Genomic DNA, 21,497 nt, shown 5'->3' with positions numbered 1-21,497 from the left:
GGGGCACACTGGCCTCAAGGACTCTAAGACGTCTGATTATTCTATGAGCTTCCCCAACCACGGTGCACCTTTGCTGAGATTCCCTTCACCTCTAGTCTCTTCAGAGTCAATAACATTTGTATGTTATTTCCTGCAAATAGAACTGACCACTTGAAATACGCCAGTTTGAAGTGTTATTTATAATTATGCTCATTCTATGGGATCAGATGATCTATTCATTTTAACAATTTTTATAGTAGTTATAGAGTAGGAAATCTTATGAGTCTGAAAAGAGTCTCATGAAAGGTAGTGGAGATGGGTTGGTTGAAAATTCCAACTGGGAGGATCTGAAAAAAGTCACAACTAAGTCTACAGTTAGGGTAAAATATACTTAGATGGAAAGAGACCAGGGAGACCCCTGTTATGGAGGTAGGAGCCAGAGATGAGCAAGGCCCATACGGTGAGGGAACCAATGTGCTAGAGAAAGCAGACAAGCATCTGGTTTAGGAGCAGGGTAACAATGGGATCAAGCTCCAGGGAGACTCAGCAATCAGCCAAGCAAGTTATTAGCGAAAATTTCAGGATATTAGGAAAAAATCCCAGGATTTGCCCCAATAAGGTTTTATTTTTTTATTATTTTTTTAAATTTTATTTTGTATGTTAATCACCATACATGACATCATTAGTTTTTGATGTAGTGTTCCATGATTCATTGTTTGCGTATAACACCCAATGCTCCATTCAATACGTGTCCTCTTTAATATCCATCACCAGGCTAACCCATCCCCCCACACCCCTCCCCTCTAGAACCCTCAGTTTGTTTCTCAGAGTCCATAGTCTCTCATGGTTCGTCTCCCCCTCCGATTTCCCCCCCTTCATTTTTCCCTTCCTACTATCTTTTTTTTTTTAGACATATAATGTATTATTTGTTTCAGAGGTATAGGTCTGTGATTCATCAGTCTTACACAATTCACAGCGTTCACCATAGCACATACCTTCCCCAATGTCTATCACCCAGCCACCGCATCCCTCCCAACCCCCACCACTCCAGCAACCCTCAGTTTGTTTCCTGAGATTAAGAATTCCTTGTATCAGTGAGATCATATGATACAAGTCTTTCTCTGTTTGACTTATTTCGCTTAGCATAATACCCTCTAGTTCCATCCATGTTGTTGCAAATGGCAAGATACCGGTTTTTTTGATGGCTACATAATATTCCATTGTATACATATACCACATCTTCTTTATCCATTCATCTGTTGTTGGACATCTTGGCTCTTTCCATAGTTTGGCTATTGTGGACATTGCTGCTATAAACATCGGGGTGCATGTACCCCTTCGAATCACTACATTTGTATTGCCCCAATAAGGTTTTAAATCATTAAAGGCCCTTATATCTGGAGGTAGCCAGATCTACAGGACCAATTCTTCCCAGCAGAGACCTGTTCTTTGTTTGTGTGTGGCTAGCAATATCAAATAGCAATGTAGGCTCAGCTTATGCTTACCACAGTGTGATTCCATGTAGTTCTTCCTACTGACTGTGAGCACAACTGCCATATATAACTCATAGTCAAGTCCTCTACCTCCTGGCATGTATTGAGCACATATTAGACCTTCAGGTGGTATCTCTGGAATGCTTGAATAGATAAGGACACATGGTCCAGAAAACTTTCTATGTCCTTGGGTTCAGGTCCTCCTCAGGTTCAATGTGGACTGCTTATCTAGGGTTCCAGACTTCCCCTTTACCAGTGCATTTCTTCCCCTGGGTCCTTATACTGTCAGTTCTGAGAAGAAGATTCCAGCATAATGACTCTCTTCTAGTACTTGGGGAAGAGGAGGGTTCCTTTAATACATACCATGCACATAGGCATTGTTTGTGGTAAAGAATAAGAAGGAGGAAAATGGGTACCTCCCTTGTGTCATCAATTGGCAAATTCCTTAAACAGCTTACAATGAGTACTATCAAGAAACACATTAAATACAAATTAAAATTAAAAATTTTAACAATGTAGATTTCCACCTGCCCTTACATTTTTCTGCCTTGTCTGTGTTTCAGGTTCAGGTTTAGTGGGCGTATCCTAGGCCTGGCTTTGATCCATCAGTACCTTCTTGACGCCTTCTTCACAAGGCCCTTCTATAAGGCCCTCCTGAGACTGTAAGTGTATTATTGCAGGCCGTGGTCCCCCCAGCCCTGCCTGCAGGGCACGAGGTGCTGGCCACCCTGGTACCTCGGACTCTCTATCCCTGTTTTGCCCTAACCATTCCTGTTTGTTGACTTTTCTGAGTGCTTAGATGTCACATAAACCTCTTAGTACAATAAAAAGGCATTTAGAGTTTTTATGTAAGCATAGGAGAAGACTATTATAACTTCATATAATGGATATGAATCAGTTTATATAAATAATTAGAGTAATATTACAGACTTTGCATTACACTAAGTAGAATTAATCTGTCTAAAACTTAGTTGTTTTAAAATATTTTTTAAAACTTTTCTCCAATTGCCATCAAGAATCCATGAGTCAATAATTGCCCCATATTTATTATTGTCATTTCAAAAAAAAAGCATTGAATGAACTAAAAAGATTCATCCATATATTCAAGAGTATCAAATTGTTAGAATCGGTCTATATTGTTTTAGCCAGGTCTGGGCATCCGTTTGTTTAACAAACTGTTTACTTTTTGCCCTTGGAATGCATCCAGGCCCTGTGATTTGAGTGACCTGGAATATTTGGATGAGGAGTTCCACCAGAGTTTGCAATGGATGAAGGACAACAATATCACAGATATCCTAGACCTCACTTTCACTGTTAACGAAGAAGTTTTTGGACAGGTTTGTGAGATGTGGGGCTTGGAAAAGAGCATTTGTTTTTTACTGTGGAAAATTCACATAACACAAAATTTACCACCTTAACTATTTTTAAGTCTACAGTTCAATATTGTTAAGTATCTTCACACTGTTATACAATCAATCTCTAGGACTTGTTCATTTTGCAAAACTGAAACTATAGCCATCAAACAATAATTCCTCATTTTTCCTTCTCCCCAGTCCCTGGCAACACCCATTCTATTTTCTCTTTCTGTGAATTTGACTGCTGTAGACACCTCACATAAGTGGAGTCATAGAGTATTTGTCTTTTTGTGACTGGCTTATTTCGCTTAACTCGTTGTCCTCAAGGTTTGCCTACATTATAGCATGTGATAGGCTTTCCTTATTTTTTAGGGCTGAATAGTATTCCACTGTATGTATATATAGCATATTTTATTTACCCATTGATCTGTTGATGAACCCTTTGGTTGCTTCCACATTTTGGCTATTGTAAATAATGCTGCTGTGTACGTAGGTGTACATTTATCTGTTCAAGCCCTTGCTTTCAGTTCTTTTGGATGTATATCCATAAGTGGGATTGCTAGATCAAAAAGTAATGGGATTTTGTTTTTAATCTAGAAAACAAAGAATCTCATTCATTTAAAATATAATTCATTGAGGACTACTTCCTTCAATAAAGCTGCCCATGTCTTCTTCCTTCTTTTCCTTTTCATGACATGGATCTACTTTATAGAGGTTTTGAAAATCAAAGTGATAATGGATTAGAAAACACTTTTGTGAAGTGTGAAATACATTTGGAAGGTATTTCTGTGGTCTGTGCAACTACAAAAATACTTCTTTTTATCACTAGTGTCTAGATATTTGCTCTTCCAAAATGCATGTATATAAATATTATTTAATAAGATAAAGCTTCTCATTTTTTTAACCAGTATTTATATATCTTTGAATGTTCTGGGTTACAGTTTTATCAGGTTAACCATAGCCTAAGTCATTTACAAGAGATTTCAAAAGTCTCTGACATGTGATAATTTGTAATGGGTCGTTGTGGGAATTGAGTTGGTAGGCTTTATAAGTACCTATAAGCATAAGTATAAGCACAAATGTGAACAGCATGCTGAATCTGTGTGTGAGAGGCACCCACTGAACTTCGCAGCACCCATACCATAGTCAAGAATTTTGGACAGGTCCTGGAAAATGTCAACATTCTGTTGAATTTCCTTTGTGTAAACATACCTCAAGAATACCCTCTTCCATATTTGAGAAAAAATTTCTTTTCTTTTTACAACTATAGAGAGCACATTTAAATATGTTCAAGAATATATGATTTGTTGGGCCCCAAGAGTCACACGGTGGAGCGTGTGACTCTTGATCTTGGAGTTGTAAGTTCGAGCCCCATGTTGGGTGTAGAGAATACTTAAAAATAAAATCTTCAAAAAAAACCCAAAAAGAATATACAATTCACTTAACTGTCTTGCCATGTACTAGGTGAAAGTACGAAATACACTATTCCCTTGTGTGTGACTTCTTTTAGCCCATTCTTTACATTTGCCTCGTAGTAGAGGGTAAATTTGTAAAATAAACACAATCATTTAGCAAGTTTAAGACAGTGGAGTAGCCATCTTAAAAATTTTTAAGTTAGATTCTTAACCTAACTCATTACACCACAATAAATTCCACCTGGATTAGAAATATAATCTAGCAGACACATAGATGCAGGGGAAAGACATCATAGGCTTTTCCTACTACATGTGTTAGTTAGGATTAGGGTCAGCTGCCTGTGAAGAAATCCAAAATGACCCTGCTGAAATTAACAGTTTCTTTTTCTCTCAAATCAAAGTGTAGAGGCAGACTGCACTCGTGGCGCAACTATCATGTTCGTGCCTGAAGCAGCAGGACAAAGGAACAACAGCCCCTCCCTTTAAGGAGGTTCCTGAAAGTGCCATACAACATTCCTGCTTACACCTTACTGGCCAGATGTAGTTACATGGCTCACCTCGTTGCAAGTGAAGTTAGGAATTAGTCTTTAACTGGACAGCTGAAAATCAGAGGTTCCAAGGAATGTGGATATTGAGTGGCAATTAGGATGTTAGAATTAGCCAGTATTTTTTTTTAATTTTTTATTGTTATGTTAATCACCATACATGACATCATTAGTTTTTGATGTAGTGTTCCATGATTCATTGTTTGCGTATAACACCCAGTGCTCCATGCAGAACGTGCCCTCTTTAATACCCATCACCAGGCTAACCCATCCTCCCACCCCCCTCTCCTCTAGAACCCTCAGTTTGTTTCTCAGAGTTCACAGTCTCTCATGGTTCATCTCCCCCTCCAATTCCCCCCCCTTCGTTCTTCTCCTCCTGCTATTTTCTTCTTCTTCTTCTTTTTTTCTTAACATATATTGTATTATTTGTTTCAGAGGTACAGATCTGTGATTCAACAGTCTTGCATTTTATAATTAGCACTAGTCACCTAAGTGATAGCAGAAAAAAATAACCATCAGACTTCTGTGGCCTGTTTGTCTAGGTCCCTAAGTCAATGAATGCCAAATATACATTTCTTACATCTACATTTCTTAAACCAATGGCTAAATACAGTTATGCCTCATTTGTCTTACAGCTTTGAGCAGTGAGGTGAGCCCCTTAAGTGACATCCCCTTCAAACACCAACACTTTCTGATAAAAATGTCTAACATGTTATCCACCCTCTTGCCTTTCAAAAGATAGATCACAGATCATAAATTTTAATGATTCATTTGTCCTAACAAACAAGCACCACCATGCTAAGTGGCAAGATCATTCTCTGTTTCCTTTCTCAAGGTCAGTCTCATTGGTCAGTTGGCCAACATTATACCAGCTGTAAAAACCATCTTCCCACCCTCTGCTATTTTCCTGTCAATGACCTGCTCTGGGTGGGGAGGCTCGTGGCTTTTGAGAATGTGATCTAATTGGGATTCGGGGGAATTGAGTATAAAGACCTTCTGGTCCATCTGTTCCCCTGGGACAACAAGGGGCATTTTTCTTTTATTTCCATTATGCCTCTTGAGTTAAGGAAATATGTTTCCTCTTTATAAAACAAACAAAGAATGCAGCTTTTCTGAGGTGCATAACCATCATCTGAGAAGAACCAGAGCTTTTTTAGTAACTTCCAGGAAAGGAAAAAGAATGAAGGAGGTAATAATGCTGAACCCAAGTGAAGGAGACTTTTTGTAAATAGTTCATCCTCCTAGAATTGATATGTGTCACTGCAAGATCAGCTGAGTTGACAAGCATCACAATCTTTCTGTTTCCCCACAAGGTAACGGAAAGGGAATTAAAGTCTGGAGGAGCCAACACCCAGGTGACTGAGAAGAACAAGAAGGAATACATCGAGAGGATGGTGAAGTGGCGGGTGGAACGCGGCGTGGTACAGCAGACTGAGGCCCTGGTACGGGGCTTCTATGAGGTGAGACCCAGGCCCGGCTGAGGAAGGCAGGCCGCAGTCAGGGCCCTTATTGCCAACACAGCTTGGGGGGGGGGGGGGGGCGGGGAGGAAAGGAGAAGAAGAACCAAGGCAGGCAAAGGGCTCAGCTCCAGTCACCACACTGCAAACTTGGACACACTTGGGACAGATGAAGGAAGTTCAGAAGTTCTCTGGGAAACCTAACTCTGGTGGTAGGTGAAAAATGCTCTCACAAAAATGGTGTTACTGTGGCCCGGGTGTGATATGACAACATTCAGTATCTCCTGCCAAGATATGTGCATGCTGTGTTTCCTCTCATTCAGTGAAATAAAAATAAGTGAAGTGAAGGTGTTGGAGGACATTGTCCACTCTTGCTAGATTTCTCTTTTGTTACAGTGTCACGTTGTGCCACATAATCCATGCTAAGGTGGTAAATCAGGAGGACAGGGACAGTTGCCAGCTTCCTGTGTACCAAATGTTGACATCCTTAACCTTTTGCAGTTTAGAAACAAGACACTGTAAATGTTTTCTCAGGGCTTGGGTCTTGGAAGGTTTTCTTTCCCTGCCCGTAATGGAGAACAACATGGCTCACTGGCTCATCCACCACTAGTCTGATCAGAGGAGCTGTTCTGTTGTGTCTGATGTATTTGGCGACAAAGCATAAAGTCAGAGCTCAGAGCCCTAGCAAAGGAGGTCTTTCCAGATCTTTGAAGGAGGGAGGAAGGAACTGAGGGGAGGAAGGAAGGGAAATACAGTTGTTTTAATATAGAATGCCCATTTCTAGGAAATAAGTCATGGAAGAGAGGATACCTTTTAAGTGAAATGATAATAGTAAAAGCTCTCAAGTCACTTTAAAGTGTTTGGACCTTTTGCCTTTAAAATGCAATGATACTTGGAAACTTCAATATGACAGAGAAAGTCAAGTCAGATTTGCTCATAACATCATTTTGAGAGGGAGTATCAGAGGTAGTGAAAACCCTGGGGCCTTTTTTGAGTTCCCAGCTCATCAATGGGTTGTGTTTCAGAATGTTTAAGTCACGATTTTGAACTTAAACATGATAGCACATTGGTTAAAAAAAAAAGTTGGAAATGATGGTCAGTCTCCCAGTGTAAAACCACAGAAGTAGTAATAAGGAATATAACTTCAGTGTGGTTGGACCTGAAGCCTAATCTGTATTTCAGGTCGTAGACTCGAGGCTTGTCTCCGTGTTCGACGCCAGGGAGCTGGAGCTGGTGATAGCTGGCACGGCGGAAATCGACCTCAACGACTGGCGGAATAACACGGAGTACCGGGGAGGTGAGCTAGCGGGCCAGCGCACACACAGTTCACTGTTTTTTAAAGAAATTTATACTGAGGCGAAATGACATAGCGTAACATTAACCGTTTTAAAGTGAACAATGCAGTGGGGTTTGGTACATTCACAGTGTTGTGTCTCCACCACCTCTAGCTGGTTCCAAAACATTGTCCTCACCCCAAAAGGAAGCTCATTACTCATTAGGCAGCTTCCTCCCACTCCTCCCTCCCCAGCCCTGACAACCATCAATCTGCATTCTGTCCCTATGGATTTACCTATTCTGGGTATTTCATGTAAAAAGAGTCCTGTAATATGTGGCCTTTTGGGTCTGGTTTCCTTCATTTAGCCTACTGTTTCAAATTTGTCCATGCTGTAGTGTTTCCGTACTTCATTCCTTTTTGTGGTTGAATAATATTGCATTATATATATATATGCATATATGCATATATATATATGCATATATGTATATATGTAATATATATGTTATATATATGTTATATATATGTAATATAAATATAAAATAATATTCCATTTTATATCTACATCTATAACATATATTCCATCACTTTTTAAAGACTACAAAAAACTTGGCCTTACTTCAATACCTGTGCAAAGTGGGTTCTCATAACAGGCTTTCCTGTAACTTCCATGCTGAATGTTCCTTCAGGTGATCCCCATTGGGATAGTCTCTGGCCTACCTCCATGTAGATGCTTTACTGAGGACCGCCCCCCAGAGGCCAGCTCCTGAGCTCGGTTACATGCTGTCAGGGAAGTGTGTCCCACTTCCTGTAGAATTGCAGCCCTGTTCCCTTCACTCTCGGTTTCCCGCAACATGGTTCTGTGATTTTTCCAAACTCAATTTCTAACCCTTCCCACCTATTTACCTTCACACTGCCAAACTAGTCTTCTTGAAATATTATTTTCACCAGGTCACTTCCTTACCCACAAAACAAACTCCTTATTACTTATAGAAAAGGCTTTTCAAAGTTTTTTTTTTTTTTTTAGGCTCAAAACCATTTCTTTGTATAAAATATTACAGAGAAACCAATCAAAACCAGAGAGAGAGCGAGGTCCACCACCTCAGCTGCCCTCTTCTCCCCAGTGTACTCGGCCTGAGGAGCCTCTGTGGGACCACTGGGCATTTCCTGGCATGGAATGACCACTGCCGGCCTCAGGTGGCAAGTCCCAGTGTCTCTGCCTGGCTGTTACAGCCCAGTAAGGCCCCCAGTGAGCTTCCCTTCGGCCCTCCCCAGACCCCGCTCTGCACTAGTCGGCTTGCTGTTCCCTGTGTATTTCTTCCTCGTTCTTGTTGTTCTCCATCTCTCCTGGCCTCCACTCACACAAAGCCTTCCCAGGCTCAACGCACACCTCACCTCCCACTTTCTGCCCCAGCCCACATAGATTTCTCCCACGTCAGAGTGCCTCTTGCATTTGCAGCACTGATGAATCATTTGCTTGGACTGGTTGACCCAACCATGCTCTCCCAACTGTACGGGGACAGTGGCCCGACTGGTCCTACTGACCTGAGAGCAGCTCCTGGACACCCGGGCATCTTCTGTTCACTGAGCTTGCCGTTTACCTCCAGCCCTTCTTAAGTCCTAGACTCGCCCACAGTATGTGGTTACCAAGAGCTAAGACATCAGAACAGAGAAAATACATTGAAATATTGGGTTGATAGAGGGTTTTGTCTCTTATCGTCCCAAGGATCTCTAGCCACACCTTTTCTCATTTACACGAGGCAGGAAAATGGCTGGTGGGGTCCCAGTTGTTCACATAGAAAGCAGACATCTCTGAGGACATCCCTCAGAGCATAAAATCTTTTTATAAAATGTCTATTTTCTAAAGCTGCTTTTGCTATAAAACTTGACCTAGTTGCACAGATTGTCTTAGACCTGTGTGAAGGCCATCGTTAGAGAAAGTGGCAGACTGACAGCAGCTGTTCAGTTCTCATCACACCTGCGGTATATGTCACCTCTCCCCCTTCCTCCTCCTCTCTGCACATCCTCCCTGACTCTCCCTCCTTCTGCTCCATTCAGGTTATCACGACGGGCATCTTGTGATCCGCTGGTTCTGGGCCGCCGTGGAGCGCTTCAATAATGAGCAGAGACTGAGATTACTTCAGTTCGTCACGGGAACATCAAGCGTGCCCTATGAAGGTTTTGCAGCCCTCCGAGGAAGCAATGGGCTTCGGCGTTTCTGCATAGAGAAGTGGGGGAAGATTACGTCTCTCCCCAGGTAGGGGCTCCTGCCAGCCTTCAGGAAACCCACCAAAGAGGGCCAGTATACTTGGATATTGGGTGATGATCCTTTGGGATGGAATTCTTTCCTGCCACCCAAGTTATTGTTACCTGAGTTATTGGTCAAAGGCACTGGTGAGGAGTCTCTGGCAGGTGAATTTAGACCATATTCTTAGTGGTTTTTTGATTATTGATGGTATTTAGGCTGTAGTGTCATGGCCCATGTGTCACTTCCGGGAAGCTTTCCAATCTGTATGTAGCCCAATTTAACTTGAGGGATGTCTGGCCAGGTAAGAGTGGGAGGAGAGTCTGGAAGCCCAAAGTAACCCTTCCAGCACTGTATCTGTACTTCTCCAGCACATCACTTGATACTCTGTAGGATGGTTGTGCATGTACATGTCACATTTTTCCTACTATGTTTTAAAACATGTGAGGACAAGACCATGAGTATCTCACGTCTCTACAGTGACTTCTATATAGTAGGCTGTCAAGGAGATTATTGTGAGATAAGTGCAGTAAAGGAGACACTAGGGATCCAGGCAATTTAACGGAACGAATTCCCTGTGCCATGAGTTCTAACACTTCCTGGGTCCTTCCTAGGCCACTTTGAGCAGCCTTTTCCTGCTCAGTGAAATAAAGAGCACTAAAGAGCTACTTCTGTTTAGGTACCACAGTAATAAATACTGCTCAACAACAGGAGAAAAGATTGATCCATATTATTTTCTTCAACTATGATATTTTCTAATTATAAAAGAAGATTCACATTTAATTCAGCTGTTTCCACATAGCCTCCCAGATACTATTGCTAAACCCCAATGGAAGGATTTACTGAACTATGATTTGCATGCAGATCTCCCAGACCTTCCACTGTCCTGAAGACAAGTCACCTGATGTCAGTGAGCATCAGGAGGCCCAGGAAAGAGAGTGCATGCCCAGCTGGTCAATAACAGCCTAAAGCCTTGGCACAATTTTCAGCCCTGGCTTCACCCACTTGTTCAGCAGACCCTCAGTGCTCATTCGCATGGGTCTGCTGATAGCTGAGCCTACTGAATTAAATCTGGCAAGAAAATAAAGCTAAAAAAGACAAGATTTCCATTTGTCTAGTTTAATGATAGATTTGGAAGATGAGGTTATTTGGAAACAGTCTGTTTTTATTTTAGAGTTTGCATCACCACTTGATGATAGCCCGCCCCTCCCCCCAGCATCATGTGCACCCTGAAGAGTGGCTAAGACACAACCATCTACCTTCCCAGAGGAGTTTATAATCTAGGGAGGAACACAGCCCAAAAGTAATAAATCACAACACGAGGTGGAATCAGAGGAGCACTGAGAAAGGAAGGTAAAAGGAAGGTGTCGTGAAGATGTAGAATACAGACCAAATCCCCATTGAGTTGGGAAGAGGAGATGGCACAAGAAGATGGCACTTAGGTGAGCACTGAGGGTCAATGAATGAGTAGAGGGGAATTCCAAGCTGAAGCAGGAAGGATTGCTGAACCAGCGTGGAGAACAAGATATCCAAAGTGATACTCATAAGGGATGAGATTGAGAAAGAGAGTTTGGTGGGTCACAGGGGGAAGACTCTGCTGAGGAATCTCTGTTTTATTCATTAGGAAATGGAAATAGGAATTGTTTTTGTCATTTGGGGGCCACAGATTGAGTCTAATTACAAATTTCCTTTGAGAAGCTTTGAAATGTACATTAACACTATTAACCCACATAAAGAGCTTATAAGATAGACATTGGGCTTATAATTGGGCTATTCACATCTGGGCCAAGGCATCCCTAAAAATGTTGCCATTCTGCAAACCCCAGAGAGGATTCCTTGGGGAGGCAGAGACGTTACCCTGGGCCAAGAAGGTCCCAAGAAGCAAGTGCTGAGATGCCTCTGGGAGGACAGTGAAAATGACCCCCTGGATAGTAACCCCTAACTAGTCTTCCTTGTACATGTTCTGAAGATCCAAGAACCTAAAAAGGGTCGCCAATGTGTGCAGAGAAAGAAGTAACTTCTGACTTCCAGGAACAGAAATTTGGGTAGATGTAGCCAGACCACGTGGCAGATGGCAGGAAGCCCAGAGGCTAGCAGGGGCACCAAACAGACACAGGACGACCCAGGACTTCCCAGAGAATGTGAGCCCACTGTACACTGCCCACACTGGGAGGAGAGGTGGTCTGGAACTGCTCTGTTCTCAGATCTTCCCCTGTGGAGAGGCAACTGGCTTCCCAGATGAGAGTGCCAAATAGTGTCACAACCAAACCTGAATCATAGCCCAGGCTAAATAAAACCTTTACATCAATTCAAGTCCTTGAATTGTAGGAGGGTTAGGAAGGAGGACTTTGAGAGTAGTGGTTTCCAGGATGTAATTTTACAGTGTCTGGTAAAGAAAGTTCAGTATCAGATGGGTGGGATAGTCACTGGGGTTGAGGTCAAGGAGCTGGCGGGTTAGGGCATCCCTGTGGACTCAGATACTACAGTCTGGTGAGAACACCTGAAATGGGAAAGATTTAAGCAATGTACCAGAGATTTTAATAAATGTAATTAGCTGGAAGGTCAGAAGGTATGGAAGATATATCTAGATCACTGATTTGCAAACTTTTTAACCATAGGCTACAGAAAGAAATACCTTTTACATAACATTACAACCCAGTACAAGCATATCTACTTGTGTGTGTGTATGTGTGTGTGTGTGTGTGTGTGTGTGTGTGTGTGAGCGTGTGTGGTGTGTGTGTCTGAAATACAAGTTCCTCAAAACAACACTTTACTTTCTTGCCTGAAGATGACATGCCGTATCTTCTAATCTATCCTATTTGATTGAAATAAAATGTCAGATAAAACCTGTAATTATGGGAGAAAATATCTAAATGGCACGAGATTCAAAGGAACAGAATTTTTTAAACATTTGATTCCCTCTTATTTATTTATTTATTTATTCATTTTTATTGAAGTATACTTGACACAGGATGTTACATTAGTTTCGGTGTACAGCATAGTGATTCCCCAAGTCTACAAGTTGTGCTGTGCTCACCATGAATGTGGCTACCATCTACAACACTCTGATGATGTCATTGACTACATTCCTTGGATTGTGCCTTTTATTATTGTGACATATTCATTCCATAACTGGAAGTCTGTACCTCCCACTCCCCTTCACCCATTTTGCCCATCCTCCCACCCTCTCCTCTCTGGCCACCACCAGTTTGTTTTCTGTATTTATGGGTCTGTTTCTGCTTTTTGTTTGTTTGCCTTGTTTTATTTTTTAGATTACACATATAAGTGAAATCATTTGGTATTTGTCTTTCTTTGTCAGACTTATTTCACTTAACATAATACCCTCCAGGTATTTGTTGTCACAAATGGCAAGATCTCATCCTTTTTTTATGGCTGAGTAAAAGGAACAGAAATTTTTGATCAAAGATTGACAAGTAATGATCTAGAATTGGCAGTGGGGCATGAGCAGAGTGCTCATCCACATCACGGAATGTGGCAGAGTGATCATTGGCCATCTCTACTCATGGAGACTGAGAAAGGATGCTAGGGCTTGTAGGCGATGTCCAGAAAGGAAGAGTGGGAGAGTTTCCTTACTATGGAACAAGGACTGGGGAGGGGAGAGAGGAGAGGCTCCAAAGGAAAGAAAAGCATGGAAGCTAGTCAGAGTAGACACAGCACAAGACAGCATGGAGAGGAGAGAAACTTAGGGGTTTATATTTGGAATAAGGACCAGGGATTACAGAACTATGAGTCATGGGCAGGTTAGCATAAAAGTTGCAAACAGAATTCTAACAACATGCTTCACTGCAGATGTAAAGTGAGCCCAAGCCCAGGCGGAGGGGGAGGCCTGGTTAAGCTGGGCAGTTGGCTTACTCTATAGGGACGGCTCTCAAGGGGGATGGGAGAGGTGATTTTACCCACTACTGGACATTCAGCAATGTCTGGAGACATTTCTGGTTGTGGGGGAGAGGTGCTATTGGCATCCAGCCGGTAGAGGCCAAAGATGCTTCTAAACACACAGGACAGCCCCTCACAACAGAGAATTAGTAAGTTTAAAATGTTAATAGTGCCAGGGTGAGAAACCCTGCTCTGTGGACCATAAGGCTACAATGGAGGCTTCGGGGAGCCATTGGGAGTTCAGAAGAGAGACCGACAACCACTGAGAAGCCATAGAAAAGCCACGGGGAGAGAGATGTTCAAGAAGAAAAGATGCCAAAGGCTCTTAAAGAGCTTGAGGAGGTGGGGATAGAGAATGGGTCCCTGGATTTGGGGATCAAGAGGTTCTTGAGAAAGTTGAAAAAGAGTAGGTTCAGTAGTGACAAGAGTGAGAACCATCTATAGAGTGAGGCTGTGGTTGGGCAATGGAAGAAGATGGCATGAACAGAGGACAGGACTTGTAAAACTGGGCTCACAGCTCGCTGAACAACCAGCAGCAGAGAGCAGTGATTTGTTTGCTTTTAGTAGTGTTGTTTGCTTTTGACCAGGCTTAAAGTGGTCTCTTCTGGGGAGAAGCATACTCTCTTTGGCATTGGTTACCATTTTAATCAATAACTTGGAAAAAAATCAAGGAGACAGAGAGATCAATCATGCAGATGATACAAATTAGAAGGGCAAATCACACAGTGATTGACACACTCTAAATCCTGAATTATCTCAAAATGCTGGAATCCTAGATTAACACCAACAGAGTGAAAATTGACCTGGCATGATTGAAAAGATCCATGTGGAGTTCCAAAAAATCAATTGCACAAATAGGAGATCAGGGTGATTCATTTGCCAGTAGTTTCTGTGAAAAAGGCTGAGGGTCTTGAGTCCCCACAGGTGTGACACAGTTCCTGCAATCACAACTGCAATCGTGGTTGCATCAAGAGAATCTTATGCAATCATGGCTGCATCACAGATGACAAAATGCATTTATGTGTATTCTAACATTGGCCCTCACAACAAACCCCTGAGGTACACAGAACATATATTAATACCCACATTTTACAAGTGAGAAAACTGAGGCTCAGAAAGACTAACTGACTTTCCCAAGTTGATAAAGCTAATAAGTGGCTAGACTGGGATCGGATTAGAGGTCTTCCAGACCCTGGTTTTGTGCTTTCTCCACCACCCCAATGCACCCTGGAAGACTGGGCCCAGTGCCCAAGGAGGAAAGTAAGCAGGCACTCTGAGCTGTCAGAACCACACCTGGAGGACTGCAAGCATTTCAGAATGCTAAATTGAATCATGATTTGATTGTGTTCGCTCATTCTAGTTTACAAACTAGAATCTATTTTAGAGAGTTAACCAAAGCTGGTGATAAATACAGTAAAAGCAAAATAAAGAAACTCTGGGTGTTCACACGAGGTCTTGAAGGGGTGCCATTTGCTAATGCTTTCAGATTTTTCCCAGAAATCACCTTTTACAGAATTCATTTGGTTTGCAAATATGGGATTTTTTGCTAACATTTCCACTCATGAGTGCCAGTTAAAAAATAAACCAAGACAATGATGTCTGCTCATATCTCATGCCTAACTAGTTCAGCTAGGTTCAAAAGCATACTTGGGATTTTCCTGCCCCACTTAACATAGCTAGCCAGAGCCCAAAGTATGTCCTAGTTTTAATCTTTCTGAACATTGTAATTGTCACCCTACTCATTTTACTGAGGGCTCTTCCACTTTTATTTCAAATGAGTTTAGGTAAAATATTTTAATTATTTTCTTGTGAAGTCAACATAGGCCTACTGGCATCTTAGATCATAATCTGAGACCTCTACTAATCTTGGTCTATTTTGATGCTTCTTCTCAGTTAAGTTCTTGAGGCCTAAGGCCAGATGCACTACTATCCTGTGCCCACCATTGGAGCTTGTGAGGGGAGGAATTTGGGGGGTAGTTTCCCAAAGACAATGAGGGAGCTGTGACCAGGAAAAGGAGGAATGGGTGTTGAGAGGCAAACACAACAGTATCCTCCCCCTGAGCACTGCATCAGCCTCATCAGGAACTCTGAAAACAAAGGTATAAATAATATACAACTTCCCTGGGGATCTTATAATCAGAAGAATTCAGTATCCCAAATGAAATTCAAATGAAGGGAGAATGGTTTCTTCGGTTAGAGTTTTGTTTATTTGTTTGTATATATACTTGTTTTGTGATATTTTATCTTCTTCTCTTTTATTTTTTTATTATTTTATTTCATTTCATTTTAATGTGCCCTTTTTTGTGCTGGTCGGCCTTTCAAAACACCACTGCAACACACCACCCCTTCTAGGAAGCAAAAGGCATTAAGTTAACCTTGAGCTGCACCCATCCCCCATCCTCCCTACTTTGCTATAGTCCTTGGCCTCAACCAGAGATTCCATAAAAACAAAGAACATCTGACAGGGAGAAACTAGTCAGGTGATTTGAAGGTCCACAGGAGGAACCTGTTCTGGGCCTTTTGGGCTCACCACTGAGCCCTATACAAGTGATAGAGGATCTGGTCCTGGTCTGTGCCTTAGAGCAAGGTGGGGGACCCCATTCCTTATCTAAACCAGGTACTGGCGTGCGTGGGCCCAAAGGATGAATGAAGGATATGACAAGTAAGGCAGAACCCAGGGCACGGGGATGCTCCAGGCAACCAGCGAAGACTATTCCACAAGCTCAGCTGTCCTTGGAAATGCAACATTCCGGTGTCAGGTTAGCTGTGTCTCACTGAAAACAGAAGAGTTAGACTGTCCCCAGGGCTCCCCTGACTTGACAGAGCTTTGGGTCTCAAAATTCCAGGGCATCTGGTGGCACCTGTACATCAATGTACATGGTTTACTGTGGCCCAGAAATCAGAGCTGGACAAAGAGACTTGGGAATATGATCTTCTAATAATAATTATGTTTCTGCCTCCTTCACGGATCACCTCCAAGTTCATAGGCCAATTGCAGAATAAAGCTGATACCATAGAGTCGCTGACTGACTCGCTAGTACAGTTCTACATTAGTGTGGTTTGCTTATAAACGCAAACCATCTGTTTCCAGGTATCCTACTCCCTCAACTGGTTTATTTGTGTCTAGAAGACTATTGTTCTTAGTTGCAAGGCTTTCTGGTGGTCCAAAATCATGGTTGTGCTCACTTTTTATTCACTTTTGCTTCATAGCTTCAGACTGATCACAGATACATACAAACCAGTTGTACCTTTGAAACAGACACCTTCACCGGTCTTTTTTCCCCATTCAGGGCACACACATGCTTCAACCGATTGGATCTTCCACCTTATCCCTCATACTCCATGTTGTATGAGAAGCTGCTAACAGCAGTAGAAGAAACCAGCACCTTTGGACTTGAATGAGGAAATGGAAACTCACCTGACATTTTCCTGGCAGTCACATCACCCTTTCTGGGATGATCCCCTTGCCCTTTCCCTGAATCAAGTCTCCTTTGATTTTGGTATTCCATGATTTTTATTTTCAAACCAAATCAGGATTGACAAAAGCTGTGCATGAAGAACTGCCTTCTTCTGAGATCCAACCTTCAGGCTTATCTCCTCTATTCTCGATGAACTGCCAGCCTGTATGCAATATTAAACAACAGCTGTCTCAAGGTCTGTGTGTATCTCCACATACCTCCATTACTAACAAGGAAATAGGAATGCAAGTTATGCTACACTTGACCAAATGGTAATAAAAGTTTACTTCCATTTATATAATTTTAGGGAAATTGGAGCATTAAGCATTCCGAGCTTTTATACGCCCATGTCTTCTGAGCAGAACCACCATTTTTTATAATTTCTAACAACCAACTCCAGGCCTAGGAGCCAACCAACAATTTCTTTTCCTCCCACTCTCCCTTTTCCCATGCATACCATCCATCCAAAAACAGCAGTAGCAAAGCTGAATTTTTTATACATTCAACTCATGAGTCGTACGTGGCCTCAGTCCCATCAGCTGGAACTAGCCTAGACATATGGTGCAAATATTACACTTTCCAACAAAGAACAACACCAAGAAAAACGCCTCCTGCTGATGCAACACAATGCATCTCAATGGTTGTGGGGATTGTTGCTCAACATGAGTTTAGAGAAGTCTAGGAGGGGCACGCCCCTCGTGAACACTCACCGCACAAGAAGCAAAAACTTGTGCACACGAAGGAGCTCTCATTATGTAGCATAAAGGATGAGGCTTCTACCCCCACTGTGTTGTGTAGAATGTGATGAAGCAAGCAGGAGAGAGGGAAGAAGGCCATATTAGGTTGGTTTGAATACCTGAGTTCTGTACTGTTTTGTTTTGCTTTGCTTTGTTCGGTCAAGCTACATTTCTCCTTCACAAGGGAAAAAAAATGTACAGATGATCTCATGACTTTTGTTAAAGGTGATTGGCAAACAAACTCTTGTTTTAACTTTGATATGGTTTTTTTCATGCCACTTTCTTTTTTTCTTTTCTTTATTGTGTGTTCGAATTCCTTCACATTTGATTGTCCGCAGGGACACGTCAAATGAGAAGCTGCAGAGAGTGATGGTGCTGGTTCGGGGTCAAGGGCAATATAATACTCCTCCTTCACCCACAGCAATCCTCCTGGAGCAGACACCTAACACCCCAAAGGCACGTTGATTTGTCAGAATAGATCTCCAGTTTCTTTTAGCACTCAGTAAAGAGATATCTCGGAAAACTTAGTGTTTTCAGAAAACCAGTTGCAGCCTCCAAAGACAGCCTAACCTCTTGATTACATTTGGAATAAGCCCAAACACAGTGGTCATTTCTATTTTTCTAACCTTGTTCTCCATGTTGTCTGAAATGTGTCATAAGTGAAAGTGTTTTTCTTCACTGGGAAAAGAAGAGCTAAAGGGGCCCCGCCACTGTTGAGATGTCACATTGTTACTTCCAATATATTAAACAAGGGAGAAATGTGAGAAATGTAAGACACAGTTAATTTGACAGGAAGCCATGCCTTGTGCTCATTGTATCAGTGTGTGTCCGGGCACTGCGTTGTGTTTCCTGGGCTCCAAAATGAAACTTCTTTTAGTAGGAATTATTTATAATGCCCAGCACCCCTTGCGGCTGTGTGTCTATTGTCAATCAGGAAATAATATGTTACAGAAATTTCGCTTTATATTGTTGTCTAAAAAGAATATTTACCAAGATAAGACAGAATGTATAGGTTGCATAATATAAATTTGAGGGATCTGTAAAATTCAGTTCACATTTCAGTATCTGAAAAGTTATGGGTTCCAATGGAGCTATTATTTATAAAATCAGAGCATAAGGATAATGCAAATCATTTCACCATTTTACCTCTTTGAACAGCATCTCTAGTATAGGGAGCGTCTTTCATTTTTAGAACTTGGTGTTATCCATGTGTAAATACTCATTAATTCAAGCACTCGATTCTTTTTTTAGTACTTATCTTATTTGTTAGGCATGGCAAAGGAGGAAGATGTTCAAGAGACAGAACTTGCTCCTGGGGAGCTTTGCAATTTACACAAATAGCTAATTAACATATTAATTAGATTACTTGATATCTATTCTACCCATACACAGAAGGAACAAGGTATCCTAGAAAATATATAGAGATAGACATCTTGGTCATAAAAGTACTGGTTTTTCAACTAACTTCTCCTTCTTCCTATTCCCCCCACCCCCCCCACCTCGATGCCCTGACTCTAAATGTATCTAAATGTATCTCACAAGCATTGCAGGACCAGTATTTCGTAAAAGTGTAAAATTCCATAAAGAAGTACTGATGTCAAAGTCAGCTGAAAGGATGCAAAGCTTGCTTAACAGGGTTCCAGATTCTATTACACGTTGCACAGAATCCTATAGGAAGGTAAACGAAGAGAAAAGAAGTACATACAGTTGTTATTGAAAGATCCTATGATTTCTTTATTTTCCAAGTGACGTTTCCTTAGCTATTATTCCCTAATATATGAGGCTGGAATACATGGAAATTATGTGTCTCTGTGTGTGTATAATTATGCTATTGATTCCACCAGCTGTAGGTATAAACCTCGTCCAATCAGATGACACAATGAGTGAGGCAGATCTGTTTGTTACCATTTGTATTTAATTTAAAGTCTGAGTTTTCTCCATGGAGGCATATTATAATATTAATCACTTATAAACCACAATTCCCCTTAAACAAGACCTTTTAGAGCTAGTTCCGGTAAAACAAGAACAATAAGTTTGTTCCCCTTAATTGGGGAACAAACAAGAGCAGTAAGTAAGAGAAAAGTTACATTTCAAGTAGAAAAATACTTTAAAATGCTATGAAGTATTAGAATAATTTCATGGATATGACATTTTATTCGATCATATGAAGATGATAATCCTAAAAATAGAAATTGCCTCTGCTGGGTCAGGAGTTCTTTGTAACTTCCTGTGTATGTAAGTTAGCAGCAGTTGTGAGAACTTTTTACTACCATCACCAATGTAGCACAATTGTTTGAAGGACAATGAGGAAATTAAGAAAAAGAGAAAAAGGATCCTTTGGCAGACTTCTAAATCTTTTTTTCTCTTTAATACATGATTTTATGTCCATTAATGGTAAGTACCTTGTGTGGCAAGTTGAAAAGCCAGACTTTCCAGAACAATTCTAATGTTACGTCTACGGTATTTGTCAGTCCATGTGTCCAAAATTTGGGTTCAAAAAATTTCTCAATTGCCACAAATGTTTTCCCAGTCAAGATGAAACACTTTCAAATGAAAGTAGTTAGAACTTTACATAAAAAAATGTGGTGCTTTATTATTATTATTATTATTATTATTATGTACTTCAGTGTTCATTATTAAAACTACTGCAATACTATATCATAAAAATCTGGGATGGATATTCTAGCCATCACAAGGTCCAAAAGAGAAAACGTTATTTTCCTGTTAGTGACATGTAGTCCCTTTGTTCTAGTAGAAAAAAAAGGTGCCTAGAGGTAGCATATAGAGTAAATATTGTTCCATTAGCCTACTTCCTGCAGCTTCCAATTTATCTAAGGAAATGTCTATAACGATTTTGTTAAAAGTCTTTGTTCTAGTCAATAGCAGGAGAAGTCCACATTGCTGGGCTGATTTTGCTTACATCCACAAGAAAAATGTCACGTGATACTCAGGCCGAGCTTTCTCTTCCATCATACCACCTTCAAGGAATGTCAATAAACTCACTTTGGTATGGCATTGTGTGTGCTCCTTATTGCAAACAGAAGTCTAGGGGAATGCATAACAATTTGTATCATGCCTATATTCTCACTGGATGTAAGCAATAAAACAGCACAGAAGGGGCTCCTGGTTGGCTCAGTCGTTAAGCGTCTGCCTTCGGCTCTGGTCATGATCCCAGGGTCCTGGGATCGAGCCCCACATCGGGCTCCCTGCTCCGCGGGAAGCCTGCTTCTCCCTCTCCCACTCCCCCTGCTTGTGTTCCCTCTCTCGCTGTGTTTCTCTCTGTCAAATAAATAAATAAAATCTTTAATAAATAAATAAATAAAAATAAAACAGCACATAAGTCTGCCGGCTGCTATGATAAACAATCCCAGGAAAAATTATTTATCAAAAAGGCAGAGTATGTGTTCCCAAATCCATGAATCAAGGAACAGGTTTTGTGACAAGTTCCTTGTGTATGCCTATTAGGTCTGCACACAGCCGCGCGGGCTTCGTTTGGGAGTGTCCTGTACGTTGAACCAGGCATACACAGACTTACTAAATTCCTACATGTTGAGACGCTTCCACAAAGACTTCAGGCTATAGCCTAACACCCAATGTGACCCTAGGAAAAGGGTCAGCATGAGGCAAAAATGTCCAATGACAC

The 21,497-nt window shown here is 41.4% G+C and overlaps 1 protein-coding gene across 10 annotated transcripts in view; it reads left to right on the top strand.

The window, feature by feature from the left end:
• HECW1 (HECT, C2 and WW domain containing E3 ubiquitin protein ligase 1) overlaps nt 1–20,869 on the top strand; it is a 430,370-nt gene extending 409,501 nt beyond the window's left edge. For all 10 annotated transcript variants that reach the window (XM_032430461.1, XM_032430464.1, XM_032430466.1 and 7 more), the window contains 6 exons: nt 2,036–2,134; nt 2,680–2,809; nt 6,101–6,247; nt 7,427–7,541; nt 9,576–9,774; nt 16,950–20,869. In XM_032430461.1, coding sequence (XP_032286352.1) covers nt 2,036–2,134; nt 2,680–2,809; nt 6,101–6,247; nt 7,427–7,541; nt 9,576–9,774; nt 16,950–17,061 — 802 coding nt within the window. In that variant the 3' untranslated portion in view covers nt 17,062–20,869. The remainder of the gene's footprint in view (nt 1–2,035; nt 2,135–2,679; nt 2,810–6,100; nt 6,248–7,426; nt 7,542–9,575; nt 9,775–16,949) is intronic.
• The last annotated feature ends 628 nt before the right edge of the window (nt 20,870–21,497 follow it).

This window comes from Phoca vitulina, unplaced genomic scaffold, assembly GCF_004348235.1.
Source record: "Phoca vitulina isolate PV1807 unplaced genomic scaffold, GSC_HSeal_1.0 scaffold44, whole genome shotgun sequence".
Lineage (NCBI taxonomy): Eukaryota > Metazoa > Chordata > Mammalia > Carnivora > Phocidae > Phoca > Phoca vitulina.
This window is presented reverse-complemented; position numbering and strand designations above follow the sequence as displayed.